Source organism: Nematostella vectensis, chromosome 4 (assembly GCF_932526225.1).
Source record: "Nematostella vectensis chromosome 4, jaNemVect1.1, whole genome shotgun sequence".
Classification (NCBI taxonomy): Eukaryota; Metazoa; Cnidaria; class Anthozoa; order Actiniaria; family Edwardsiidae; genus Nematostella; species Nematostella vectensis.
Window position 1 is genome coordinate 10,155,037 of NC_064037.1, and position 14,043 is coordinate 10,169,079.

At 38.7% G+C, this 14,043-nt stretch overlaps 1 protein-coding gene across 2 annotated transcripts; it reads right to left on the reverse strand.

Moving 5' to 3' along the window:
- Window positions 1-1,317: 1,317 nt before the first annotated feature.
- Window positions 1,318-8,292, reverse strand: LOC5513714 (T-box transcription factor TBX3). Of its 2 annotated transcripts, XM_032383240.2 has the most exons (7): window positions 7,877-8,292; window positions 7,304-7,571; window positions 7,075-7,224; window positions 6,116-6,201; window positions 5,567-5,685; window positions 3,184-3,267; window positions 1,318-3,150 (listed from the first exon to the last, which is right to left on the reverse strand). In XM_032383240.2, the coding sequence occupies exons 1-7, from the start codon at window positions 8,221-8,223 to the stop codon at window positions 2,531-2,533; spliced, it is 1,674 nt and encodes a 557-aa protein (XP_032239131.2). In that variant the 5' UTR covers window positions 8,224-8,292; the 3' UTR covers window positions 1,318-2,530. The 2 variants fall into 2 exon arrangements, with proteins under 2 accessions (XP_032239131.2, XP_001633951.3); XM_001633901.3 differs by having other exon boundaries at window positions 1,318-3,267; window positions 7,877-8,291.
- Window positions 8,293-14,043: the final 5,751 nt, after the last annotated feature.

Here is a 14,043-nt window from a genome sequence, read left to right on the forward strand (position 1 = left end):
TTGGTACAATGATATGTAGATGCTTGTTGTCCTATTGTTAAAGATGTAAACAAAGAAATGTGTAAACAAAACAACAATAAGAATCAACAGTACCACGTGGCGTTATTGATCGAGTTTGGTGTTTTGATAGCCAAATGACTAACATTGCTCCATTAGTGTTCTGGCCTTTGTTACTCATATTATAGAGGTCGATTAGGTTGCATGTAAATTGCGCAAACGTATTTAATGGTAATCTATTCAGGGGGTACACCATATTTATCGCTCGAGCCATTTATAGTGTGACGCGCGCTACCGTGGCCACCGATACTAAGAAAGTTAGCAATTATCAAGCGATAATCACCGTTTCTGATTGGCACGAGTGTTATAGCTAGGAAGAATTAGTCGAGTTTTTATGCGTTCTAGTTGGCCACTAATCTTAGCTCGTAAGGGCGCTTAATGACGCTAAAGGCTGGTTCTCACAGGACGCAAGCGCAACACAGGTCTGCGCTTGCGCTTACGTCCAACTGAGAACCAATCTTAAGTGTGGGTTCGTCTATTTGCATGATCAACGTGGCAAGTTGATTTGCGTATAGCGCAGCATATGCAAAAGCGATGAGATAATCAAAACCAACGAAGTTGCGAAAATGTACTATCTGATCGACATGAACTACACTGGTCTTGGGATAATTAAGTTCCTATTGAAACAGTTTTCGATTTTTGATAAAAATATTACATCTTTGTTTCGGAGCTTGGCTGTACGTATTCTCAAATTTTGAAATTGCATAGTTTAAAGCAACTAGAACCTGGAAACGGAGTTGTCCTGGAAATTTTAACGGTTAAATCCCAGGCGCGTATCAATAAGCGAAGGAGTCACGCCTATCCTTGTCTATTATTTACGAAGAAACATCATATTTTATGTCTTCTTGAATGGTTTTGGAATGATTTATGTCTGCGTCCCCCCCCCCCCCCCACATACATGCATGCATACATCTTCGTTGCGATGTATGCATAGCGATGTGTGTGGCTCTGTGTACGTAACATTGCACGCACGCGCACGATGTTTGCGCATGACTATGGTTTGCGTGACGATATGTGAAACGATGCGTGCGTGACGATATGTGAAACTATGCGTGCGTGACGATATGTGAAACGATGCAAGCGTGACGATATGTGAAACGTTGTGTGCGTGACGATATATAAAACATAGAAAACCCGTGACAGCGAGTGCGTAGTATCTGAGAAATAGAAAAAATAAATAAGAAACACGTCGTTTCATATGTGTATATATATATATATATATATATATATATATATATATATATATATATATATATATATATATATATATATATATATATATATATATTTTATTCTGGTCTTATGATAAACCTTCAAGTAAATAGCGAAGACAATATTCTTGCTTATATTCAGGGCGTCTTAAATAAATCGATACACAAAATTATATTATCAAATTTATTCTATCAAACTTTTAGAGAAAGAAAATGGTTCAAAGAAACGTTTTCGCAAGTAGAAATTCCCGTTCAGCCATTTTCTTGCCCAGAGTTTTTGTTTTTAGAAAACTTATTTTATTTATATTTCTGCAATGGCCTCCCATGGCTGGGGTGTGCCTGGCTTATGGAATCGAACAAATAACATACATTATAAACACAACTGGGCCGATCATTGCAATACTAAGCGACCTGTTTGGGAAAAGTCTATTGTTATGAGCCTAATGAGGCTAATGTTATGAGCCACGTGTTAAATTGCCTAAAGTCACTGCAAATAGCCGGTTTTCCAATAAAACAGCTCTAAAATCTTTAACTATATTTCATCTGAGTTTTTGTAAATATATATTTCGTGCCTTATATCCCAAAGACTTCAGATGTTTAGTACTGGCAGTCATTTAAAGTTTTCATTCCTGGTCTGTTTCTTCAAAATAATGACCCATAAACTTCGTATTAGAATACGTAAATAATATGGCATTTTGAAGGAGCAAGAAGTACATGTGGTAAGAGCATCGATGCGGTCCATTGTCCAATATGATATCTCGCCAATGCTTCTTACTTTGCTTTTTTTTTCTTTTTGGCCGCGGAGAGAGCCTTATAAGAACACAGCTTGGAACGAACACTGTTGTCGCTAATTTCCAAGTGAGAAGAACTGGCTATTATACAAGTTATGAGACGTCGTTAGCAGTATGAGTACAATAAATGTCTTATAACTGAGAGATACCATAAGGGTTATTATTTTTCAATATTACTACAGAATTGCAAATAAAACACAATTAATTGGAAGTGAACTTAGACACTCCCACAAAAACGTTTGCACGGCAAATTTTTGTTTTTGAATTTGCTAAAAAATAACTTTCGAGTAATTCATCGATTGCCAGCAAGACAAAATTACCCGTCGAAAAAAATAGAAGAAGAAAAATACGAAAGAACCTATTACCCTTGATAACTACTACTGCCCTGAATCTCTAGTTGCATTAGTGGATGGCATCCTCTAGTTGAAACTCTAATAATTATGTTTACCCGGGAGAGGGCCTCGAGGAGCACTAGTGAGCAGGTCCGTGCTCCCGTGTACCAACCATAAGAGGGACCCTTTCCGTAGGAGGAACGTCCAAATTATGTAGGTCCGAACTTGAATGGTTATGGCTATGGCTAGCAGTGTCAATTGAGCCCACCATACTAGCGGTCGACATCCCAGCGGGGTATCCAAACTGGTTACTCGCAGAGCATGACGGGTAGTTGGGCTGGGTAACCTGGCATGCTGAGTAGACCGCGGAGGCATGGGCCATAGATCCTGGGGGGTACATGTGACCATGGCTAGGCAGAAATGCAGGTGACACGCTGTTCAGCCCGTATGGCGGGCGCGAGTAAGGGCTAAACCTCATGTCCATGTGTAATGAGCGAGCCGACGGTGCCTTGAGGCGCGGGGGCTGCGGCATATGTCCACCCATACTACTAGACTCGCCCTCTAGGGGGAGGTGTAGGGGTTTTGTGTTTTCCGGTAGATGGACTGTTGTGGGGTAGTTGTAGTCGTTGAGGTGATGCTCGTTGCCCGTGGGGGGGTGGATGCCTGCACCATGATGTTTACTGCTGCTTGATTGGGTCGTGCCGAGTAGACCGCCGAAGGACGAATTTTTTCCCACAGGGGAGTGGCCGAAGGACGAATTTTTTCCCACAGGGGAGTGGCCGAAGGACGAATTTTTTCCCACAGGGGAGTGGTGAAGTACAGGCTTGACGTCTTCGGTAGGTTGGGTTTCTGACGCCGTGTTATCTGCATGTTCAACTAATGAAAAAAAAGATAAAAAAATTAAAAAGTAAAATTTGTGGGGTACTGATTTACGGGAAAAAGTATATATGCAAGTAGAGAACATTAATAACAACTTGTGTTTTAAAAAGACCACCGCTAAAATAGGAAAATAAAAAAAATATATTTTGTCCTTGGTTCTTTTTCTTTCGTATTCGCTAAGGGACCATTTGCGAAGCTAGACAACAATCCAATGTAATTTTCTTTGGTTGGTCATAAATAATCTCTAATTGGCCTGAAATATCTTCAATATCAAGACCATGGCCGTTAAACGAGATAAGACCGATTTAAGACTGACGATGTTATTTATTTTCCCATCGTTTTATGTAGCCTTCAACACCTCTCCACCTGCTCGTTTCCTATCGATCATTTGACATAAACCGAATGCAAGAAACAAAATAGGATTTTGACTAAAAGTTCTTATCCCTAACAAATCGGGAGCCCAAAAATCGATTTATATAAAAATTATTTCCAGCTAATATATATTTCTGAACCGGAACCCAGAGGATACAATTTGCTCTACTTCTCAAAAAGAGATAGTAGATAGATAGTTAATAGAAAATTTCTTTTTGTGGAATTGAAAATAAGAACTGGGAATAAACCAACTGTCCCAAAATAATGTCTTAATTACTGGGACAAAGGATTTTAGTTGACTCTTTTGCCGATTCATGGTCACAAAATCCCTTATTAAAAGCTCTTCAAATTGAGAGCCTGATTTTATCTCATCATCTCTAAAAAGCTTCGTTCTAAGTGGTTTTTCGATGGTGCTCAAGTATTCTTATTATAATGGTGAATTCAACGCGAGATATATGGTCTGATCGCGACTAAAATATATAAAAATATGAATCATATCTGCGTTAGGACGCTTATTTACATAACAAAAGTAGCCGCATTTTCTAAGTTACCCCTTTTTTACTCAGAAAGCAGCTGGTCATTTTTTGTATAATTACGTTTTACGTTAGTTTTTTTTCTCTTGCACTCTTGGCAGAAATAATGAATTTAAGTGGAGTAATCTGCAATCTACGATTAGCGGTCGTGTACTTCATTAGATAACACTGGTCGAAAATGTTCACAATTTTTCGCGCTCCGTTTTTGGTTGTTTGCGAAATTCTCTTCACGGGAAATGAGGAAAGGTGGTCCAGGTTGACTCAATCGTTGCCTCATTTACGTGTTTTTGTGTGCGACTTCCTTTATGTCAGAGTGTCCGTTGTTATGTTGAATTTTAATAGTATTCTAATTCTAAAGAAGCGCCAAAATTCCCATGGGGCGAGATTCAACACTTCGAAATAATTATCATCGGCACAACAGACTAAAAGTTTCGCTTTTTTCACACTCGGCGTGCTAAGGTCTAAAATATTTGTTTGCCAAGTATGGATCAAATGCTGACGAGAAGGGGGAATTGATTCATTTGTAAATACAATGCTCAATAGTTGTTTTGAATGTGACCTATCCGCTCTGCTGGACTCGGAAATTATATCGGGTATGGAATGAGGTAGACTTCAGCAACACAAAACATTGACTCTCGAAATTGAAAATAAATTAAGGATCAATTAACATGGCCATTCATCGCAAATACACCTATATAATTTATTACTGTGTTGCTAAAAACAGTAATTCCTGGATTCTTTACATTTGGCCTAGACGAAAAAGAATTTGGAATGAAACAACTGTATACTACTAGAACTACAAGAATTGACATGAAATTTGTTTTCGATTCTGTATTAACAAATTAGTGATTGCAACTGTGAAAATGTTGTTTGGGAAAATGCACAAACAGAAAACTGGTTTTGGAGAAAAAGAAATACTTAAAGAAAAATAATATTTTTCTTTTTGAGATTCATACACAGACTTTTATCATTTATCGCAATCAACTGGAAAATGTTTGAGTGACGATAATCAGAATTTTATTGTAATTGTTAAACAAAACCAGCCGAAATTTTTACCTTTAACCTTAAAAAACACCCTTCAGAACACATAAAAATAGTGTTTAATTTTAAGTAGTAATTTACGAAATTGTTTTTTAACTCTAACTGCAATAAAAAGCATTTTAAAACAAGCGAGTTGCAGATATACCTACGTCACAATGCTAAGTTAAAGAAATGGGAAAATTTGAAGCTTTTGCCAATTAAATTTCGAACGATGTGAAACAATTTCGATGTTATACCGAATGGAAGCCGCACAAAAGTGTTGAATGCGAAAGGTATAAAGTATGCGTATCTTTTTAACGTGTTTTATTCGAAGGAGGGTGGCACGGGATTGGTTATTGTTTTATTCTTACCCAGCCTATTTTCAGGGTGTTGACCGGACGGGCCTGTGTGCTCGACACCTCCGTTGGGTTCTCCATCATCGCTGTTATTATCATCTTCATCGTCCTCGTGAGTCGATTCTGTTCTTCGCCTAAAGAGAAGAACGCGAGAGAGAAACGTGTAAAGTCGCACCCAGATTATGTTCATTGTGCCCCTTTCACAGATATTTGCGTCAGAACAGTTGTTTTCTCGTTTTGCAGTGTTCTGTAGACGAGAAATCTCGCGCTTAAAACGCTTAGCACCGCACGCTTACTCATCAACGTGTCGCATTCTCACGAGAACGAAGAGAAAAAGGAATTACTCCTTTCCTTTACGCCTCTACTATTCCATACCCCAGATTTTAAAGAGAAAAAAATCATCATAAATCCATCATTTCTTTACCAACAATTTCAATCCTTCTATTTATTCTTGGGACTTTATAAAGACCGCTGGAAATTAAGGCTTTATTGCAACAGTTTTTTCATTTTTCGTCTTGAGGTTATGCGCGTTTTTTGTTGTTGTTGTCGTTGTCGTTTAATTACCTTCGCTCCATCCTTCTTCGGTGGCCAGCCCCTTCTTCGCGAAAACCCTTCGCGAAGGGGTTGTTATCGATTTTCAACTGAGTTATCTAGGAAGAAACATCGATTCGTTAGAAAATGTCGTGAAACATTCATGCTTTGAAAGTGACAATCCAAACCCTTACGACCAAGCACTATAAGCGATTATATTTGTTCAATATCTATTTTTCATAAGTTACAGCTTAGTTATTGGTTAGTAAGTAAACGTTGAAGTTTTTCGAAATCTGCACCATGCAAGAGGGATAATAGGGGGATTAAGCGTTCTTTTACTAAAAAAGTGAAACATTATTTTCACTTAAGGGATAGAATGAAAGCAAGATTATCCGACTTTGGGACAAAAGAATTTTGTATAGTCAAAACGACTAACTTGTAAACACAAAACCCCTCTCGAATTTTGAAATAATACTTAGAGACATCAATAGAAAAACTTAGTAAATGAAAGCTTAGAAAAAAAAAACTTTTGTCCTGATTTCAAGAAACGAATTTCCTAGTCGTATCAGAAACAAGATGCAAGTTCATGTCTTTCTCTGTTTCTTCACCACCTGAATGAATTAACGGGTTCCACAGATATAACTTGATAGTGAAATACTAGGCGAATTATGCACGAAAATGCGCGGAAACTACCCTAAAACAAGAGGTTGTGTGTTTTTAGTAATTGTTGCGTCGATATGTAGTTATGTTGGGCCTCGTCTACTTTTCTAAGGCTATTTGGTGCCAGTTTTCTCAGCCCTTCTTTGTTCCTTTGGCTCAATGGCGCGGCTCTTGTGTTACATTCAATTCAAATTAATCATTGTACCATACTGTTAAGACTATGGGGTATTTGATCAAAGAAGCTGCCTTTTTAGAGAAACAGAGTAAGGATAGAAGAGGGTTTTTTTTTTTTTTAAGAAAACGTTGTATGTTATGTTTATTGTTGAAAATACCTTTTCGTTTTGGTAGGCCGTGACAGCGATAAAGGTTGTTTCAGGAAAGGTGAATGTCTTGAAAGGCTGATTTAGTGGGTATTTGTAACCATCGTCGGCTCGTACTATATGAATTCTTGGCTGATATTTGTGCATCGAGTTTAAAATTGTCTAAAAGAAAAAGAGTAAAAGTTAGAATAAACGCATTAATAAAGCTCACTCAACCAAAATAAGGCTACCATCTACTTACATATCCATGTTTATCAGCGATGTTGTTGGTCAGTTTCATTTTATGGAAAGAGATCGTTTTTTGCATCCACTGGGCGCCTGTACTTGGGGAGTCGGGATGAATATAAAGTGGTTTGTCAAGCTCTGGGTCCGCTTTTCCAGCGACCATCCATCGGCAATTATGAAACTTATATCTGCAATCGTCCGCGGGAATTATGTCCAGCAAGAAAAAGTACTTTGCCCGAGGATCTAGCCCTGAGATGCGAGCTTTAATAGGTGGGAACATTCTCCTGTTGACGTGAGATGAAAAAAACAGAATAATATGAGAGGGTTATTTCTCTACGGGATAGTTGACAAACTGGATATATTTCATTAATTGAACGAAATTAACATGGTATGAGGAGTGACAGAACGTTGGCAGCAAATAGTAACACTTTGTAAAATCGCTTGTTTAGTCTAGACGTGTAGTGAGGCCCGTACAAGTGCTATTTACATCGAACCGAGAGCCCGAGGCGAAGAATTCGTCACATCACAATACGCGAAGCGTATAAACCGGTGTTTTTGTCACACGTTCGGCGATCGGTCCGCCGCTTACCGTCCTGCCTTGGTAATGACCATCTCTGTCTTCTCGGCGTGAAAGCTCTGCCAGAGGTCTTTATTATCCAGCAAGATTTCAATATTCTCCATGTCGGGTTCGCCATGTACAGGCATGTGTTGTTGTTGTGGGGCAGGCCCTGAAGCAATGCCAGCGCTCAGCCCGAAGTGAGTTGGCTTGTTGGCCAACTGCTGAGGGTGATACGGGGGGTAAATATACGGCGAATTCGAATTCAAACTGTTTGGAATGGACGGCGCAGTGCCAGCTATAAACTGGGGGCATCCCTCTAGAAGGGAACTGACGCGAAAATCCCTCATTCTACTCGGGTAGTACGGATAGTACGCCATCGTCGCTCTCACTCACTGAAACACACTCTGATGTGACGATCTTACTCCGTGTTGTCCTACAGCTGCATCGGAACAAGCTAACATGTCACAAGGGCTAATGAGCACTCGGCGCTGATTGGACAACGGCTTAGCGCCAACCAATCACGAACCGTGAAATAAATGCTTGACAATTGTAATTGACATGCAGTACATTGACAAGGTGCGATTTCGGTGTTCTTTTTCTGAAAGAGTTAGCACCTTTTCCATGTTCCTTGTCACATCAGCTAATGTTAGCCAGTAGATTTCAACGCCTAGCAAAGCGGCAGTGCTGTCACTTTTACTCTTACCTCAAAATCAGATGTAGAATTGAAGTTTTTTTTACATTGGTATCGGCCATAATTCCAAACTCCACCAAAAAGCGCAAGAATGTCATATTAATCAAACCTATGCTAATGACTCGTATCAACAGTAGCTTATACACAACAGGCTTTATTCAAATGTTAGGAGAGATAGGTGACTTTATTGGGCCATCCGGTCGACTGTTTGTCGTAGGTTGAGCCGCTCTGGTAATGTTATCCGCCTCAGCCCTGCGACCGGATCTCTGAAGGTGCCTGGAATGAAGACCTTCCGTTGCTGTTTTTTTCGAGGCAAAAGCGTTCAGTTGTTACGATGAGAATTGCAGAGTTTCCCTGCAGCTGGGGCGACCATGTATTCCTAGCGCTAGCCGAGAGTCGTAGGCGGGTCGTACGCAATTGGCTTTGTCCTGACATGGTCACGTGGACACCGAGACCCTAATGATTACCGGCTTTGTTAGGACGTGTGTTCAGTGCGTTTTTGGCACAAAATTTAATGCATTTAACGAATGGTGATTTTATTTTAAGGGTCTGCTCTACGTGGGCGCTAGGATCTACGTAGTGTATTTTATTTCCTGGTCATGTTGAGTTTCCCCATTGGGATTATTTTGACTGTGGTCTCGGATGCATTGTTGTTTTATCTCGCATTGGCAAAATTCATTACCACATGTAATATGATGAATAAAGAGATGTTTGAGAATAAACTTCTTTCAGCCGCAAATACATAACTCTGATCCCAACAACAACTTCTAAGAATGCCCTCTTAAACGAGTAAACCTCTTTGAAAATTCAACACTGAAACCTATACACGATCCAAAACAAACCAAGAGTTTATTACAAATGCATCTTTCAGGAGAGAAATTTGAGTACATAGGTTGAATGAATGAATAGGCGATTTGGCAAAATGCTTAATGTTTTATTGCCGGCAGCTGTAAAGCAAGTAACCACAAAATTCACTATGTAAGTGTAATTGTAGATCTATTCAATGGTTGTAAAGTTTCTTTGTGGTAAAAGAAACAGGCTCGATATCATTTTCGAGTACTTCTCTGCTACCTCTTGAGGGTTCGACATTTTTTTCATTGTAACCATAAACTGTCGTTAGTGGTTAGCTTTTAGTAAACAAACGAGTTTCCGTCCAAATTTGGGACCCTCTTGAAATTCAATAGCAAAATGAGAATTTGTCAAAAAGCTGAAAGTATTATCACTTTTCCAGGGATGATGAGATTGATAAAATCACGAAGTATTTAGGGGCTTTTCAAAGTGACTTATGGCTATTTCTTATAATTGCGTTGGATGGTGTTAAAATAAGCCTGTTTTGAATATTGTAATTAAACTTGCGAAATGAATATTTCCTCTGCATTTACTACGATAAGGAGTTAAACAAACCATAGATAGGAAATACAATGTTTCTTTTTTAAAACGTTTTTGACTTTTTTGGAAATAGATAGAACATCGAATGTCTAAAAGGCTAAACTTTTAAAGAGTTCAAGCAGAATATTAGAAAATATATTAAATGTTTTTATCGATAAATCAATAAAATTCGAAAAATGAATCATAATTTGTGACATTCATATGCGAGCGATTCTGTCAAAAGACTCGAGAGTGACCAGGTAACTTTGAGATGCAAACTGCCTGTTTCCTTTTTCAATATTCCCCTTGTGTGTTTTAGTTGTTACTATGGGTTGATATCAAGAACTAAGATATACCCATCTCTCAGAGAGCACATTTCTGGAGGTGTTGATACATGTAAGCTCTATACAAACACTGGACGCGCGCTTGTTAGAATATTCCCTCGATCCATTTATTGTTACACGTGTGGATTGAAAAGGGAAAATTTAAGGAAGAAGAGGCAACCTGCAAACATGGCATCAATGCGCCAATCCCACTTAATGGTTTAAGTTTCTGTGTGAAAAAAAATTAACGAAGGGAATGCATTGGTATTATCATAGCTGAGTTTATTCTTTACATGCTTATTTTTTACAATCCGTCACCTAGGGTCAAGATTTGATGTAACCATCACATTTACAGCTTTATTTCTCACAACACTGCAGGCGTAAACCACGCGAGAGGTAAGCACTCATCACGACATGCCAAAGCCTTTTGCAAAAGCGCAAAACAAAATCTTAACCCCAAATTTGCGTCCATTGTTGTTTGCCACACAGTAAAAATCCCAAACCATCTCATTTGCATCTCATCATTGCACTCGCGTCCAATTTAACCTATATATGTTTTATTTTTGTCGATAATTTCACAGACACTAGTGTCAAAATGACTGAGTAATTTGGGATTTGAAAGGTGATGTTTTTTACAATTAATCTTGACGGTTTGATGGACAGCGGTAATAATGCACTTTCGCACGCCGCAGGTGGTGTCAGAAATACCAATCGCAAAACGTGAAAAACAAGTTGTGTATAAAGTTTTTAACTGACAATTGCCTAGATTTACCCTTGAAACGGAAGTTAAAAAAATATTATTAACATTTTACGTGTTTTGCTTTTGTGATCTGTAAATTGTAGCTGATAACATTTAGGCCATTCAGAGAGTGGCGGATTATTGGGAATAATATTCGCATTCAGCTGAAAACAAACAGTAGCACAAGAAAAACCTTTTCATTAAAACATCAAACAAAACATCTTTAATTAAATCTGATTCATACTAAAAAATAAAGCTCCCAAATTCACAAATTCGTATTTCGATCTCTTACTGGTTTGGGAATAATTACGAGTTGGGACAACGAAATGCGGAGAGGGCACTTTATTCATGTATTAAATTGACTTGACACAAAGAACGAAACTTTGCGTTCAAACAAAAATTTCAACAAAGAAGGGGGCCGAATTATTTTCTATCCATTAGAACTTAGAAAGTGCTATTTGTTGTAGAAAAGTTGTTAATTGAATGGCCAATCTCGTCAATTCATTTGTGTTAGGTTAGAGTCGGTGGCAATTAGTGAGAGTTGTTTCGACGAATCAGGAGTCGATGTCGTAAAGGTCGATAAAGGAGAAAGCAAAATAGTCACGTTCTCGCTGATAATTTCCCTAATATCCCCAGACCAAGTAGGTGATAATGAAATCGGTGTTCTGCCGTGATATGAGATTTTATTTCTTGTTAAAAGTAAACATCGTGCAGTCCATAACAACAACAAAAATAAAACTCAGTTGCGTTGATTAGATTACTCGATTTATAAGAGGATAATTCTGGTGAAACAAGTTTTGAAAACACTGCGAAAAGGTTTTTCCTCGGGAGGCGGAATTTCTTTTAAGGAGGGAAAACAAATACTAAAAACCTCACCTTTTCACACACGTTTTTTTTGGCATCACAGTCAATTAGAATATTGTTTAGTAACACTTTACAAAAAACATGAAAATGTTTGAAGCAAAAAAGACCATTTGACATCTGACGGGGAAGTAGAGTTTTCCTTACTCTATGAGTTTCTCGCGGCCTGTTCTTTATAGATATCTTTATAGATATTTTGAGGTATTCGTTACGAGACTATTGAATGGTTGGCCTCTTACTGGTCGGAGCTGCAAAGAAAATGACAAACGTTGCATCTCGCGTTGTACACACACAGCTTGGATGAAATCTTAATTGGCGCCCTCTCCTTGCAACGGATTGCCTTTATTATTTATTCAGCATAACGGAGTATGTCGGCTTCACAGTATAATGATTAAACTTTAGTCTTGGGTGTTTCACCCTTATCCTTCCTGCTAAGCGAAAAGGGATCAATTCTTTTCAGCGGATTTTCACACTTCAGTGACTCCTCGCTTCAGAGCAGCGCCGTCTAGTCGAAAACTGCGGCTCTTATAACTCGGTTGCAAAACCGCAGAGCTTTTGGAAATATGCTACAGAACTTGTCAAATTAACCTGAGCAATAATATTAAGTCTAACACTTTGCTTGTGTAAAATGTTAAACTCTAGTCTCTATATGATCCCTTATTAGCTGAAGGGGGCAACTTAATTATCTTTTGACTCCGTTGCTGTGAAAAACTCACCCCATAGTTTGTGTGAGAAATTATATCAATTGATATTGCACCCCATGATTTTAAAGCTTAAACTTACCAAGGCATAAAGTGTATCCTCTAAAAAGCTTTCTGTGTAAGGAAGCTGCTTAGAGCATACAGCGGGACTAGATTTGCAAAAAGGCGAGAAAATCGTTGACGCCATAAATATGAGCCTTCGACACGTCCTTCTATTGAATTGACTATAGTAGGAAATTACGTCTGTCATGTTGAATAAATATCTCTCTAATATAGAAATAACCCATAAAAGTGTTTGCTTCTCTCCTGGTGTGTTAGCCCAAAAGTCTTCTGTGTGGACATAGGCTGAATGTTTTGTTTTATTATCCCACTCCGTTATATAGCAGAGGTTTCATAGCCTCGACCAGATATTGTTTTATACAGGGGCTGCGCATCGCAGCGTACATTTAAAAAGTGAAATTGTATCACGTTAAAGGAGGGCCTGAACTACAATGAATGTATGAGAAGTTTACATGTAGGGGAAGGGGGAGCCCCCGGTCCCCCCATCTGCGAGTCTGAATAAGAAAAAATGGCGTATTGGGCTGAAAATTTCCTGTCTGAACTCATATATAACTGACATTCATAGATTGACATTATCGTTATTATTGTTATTGGGTTCCCTGTGGGCATGATGTCACGTGATTGATGAGCCCACGAGGGATTTGTTTAGTTCATCAAAAACCCATTCAGACAAGCACTCTTTCCGAAGTTTTAATCGTAGTTTTAATCCCCCAACACGCCGATACATTTCCTTCTTTTTGTATTGCTTACTATAGTCCAATGATATTTGCTACTATGCAAACACAGCTCAGGGGCGCTATAAAACGTCGCTCGGTTGACCCAAGCACACAGACATGATTCAAGCCGCGTTTTAAACTGGAATTTTGTGTCATCAGAACTTTGAACGGTGCAATTTGCACGTAATGCTCCGGTGCGGTAAGGCGCACAAGTTTTTCGAAAGTTTTTCGAAACTGTTGCCCATATCTTTGTTTCATCGCAGTTTGTAATATGATTCGACCGGATAAAAAACACACTCATAAGTCTCAGAAAATATAAAGACGAAGCCTGTTTGAGGTATATAAGCCAATAGGGAATCACTTTGTGGCCTAAAAATGTGTTCTCATACCGATTATTTATTTTACTTATCGAAAAGAGGCGAGACGCAGACGGTGGATTTTACCGACAGGCGGTTCCTTTAAAAATACAATATTCAGGCTATTGCGTCTTTTCGGTTATCAAATGTCTTTTACTATTAACGAATTTTTTTTTAAGTTTCTTAACAAGCGGACACCCAAGTAAATGAGTATGGGCGTTTTCTAATTTATAGATACCCGCGTCTACTTACTAATGCTACCCAGTCCGTGAAAGGAATAAATAGAAAATTTGAATGGAAAGACGTCCGTGATTAGAACTGCCCGCTTACCAGAATGCTAGTTTTTTCGCCCTTTCCCCCTGTCCTTTATGTGACAACAGTC

Bases quoted from the DNA above. Each gene is read 5' to 3' on its own strand.
- LOC5513714 (XM_001633901.3), bottom strand. From the start codon at position 8,223: ATGGCGTACTATCCGTACTACCCGAGTAGAATGAGGGATTTTCGCGTC. The intron at 7,572-7,876 runs GTAAGCGGCGGA...TCACGTCAACAG, and splicing joins GTCATTACCAAGGCAGGACG to GAGAATGTTCCCACCTATTA. The intron at 3,268-5,566 runs GTAAGAATAAAA...TTTTTTCATTAG, and splicing joins ACACCCTGAAAATAGGCTGG to TTGAACATGCAGATAACACG.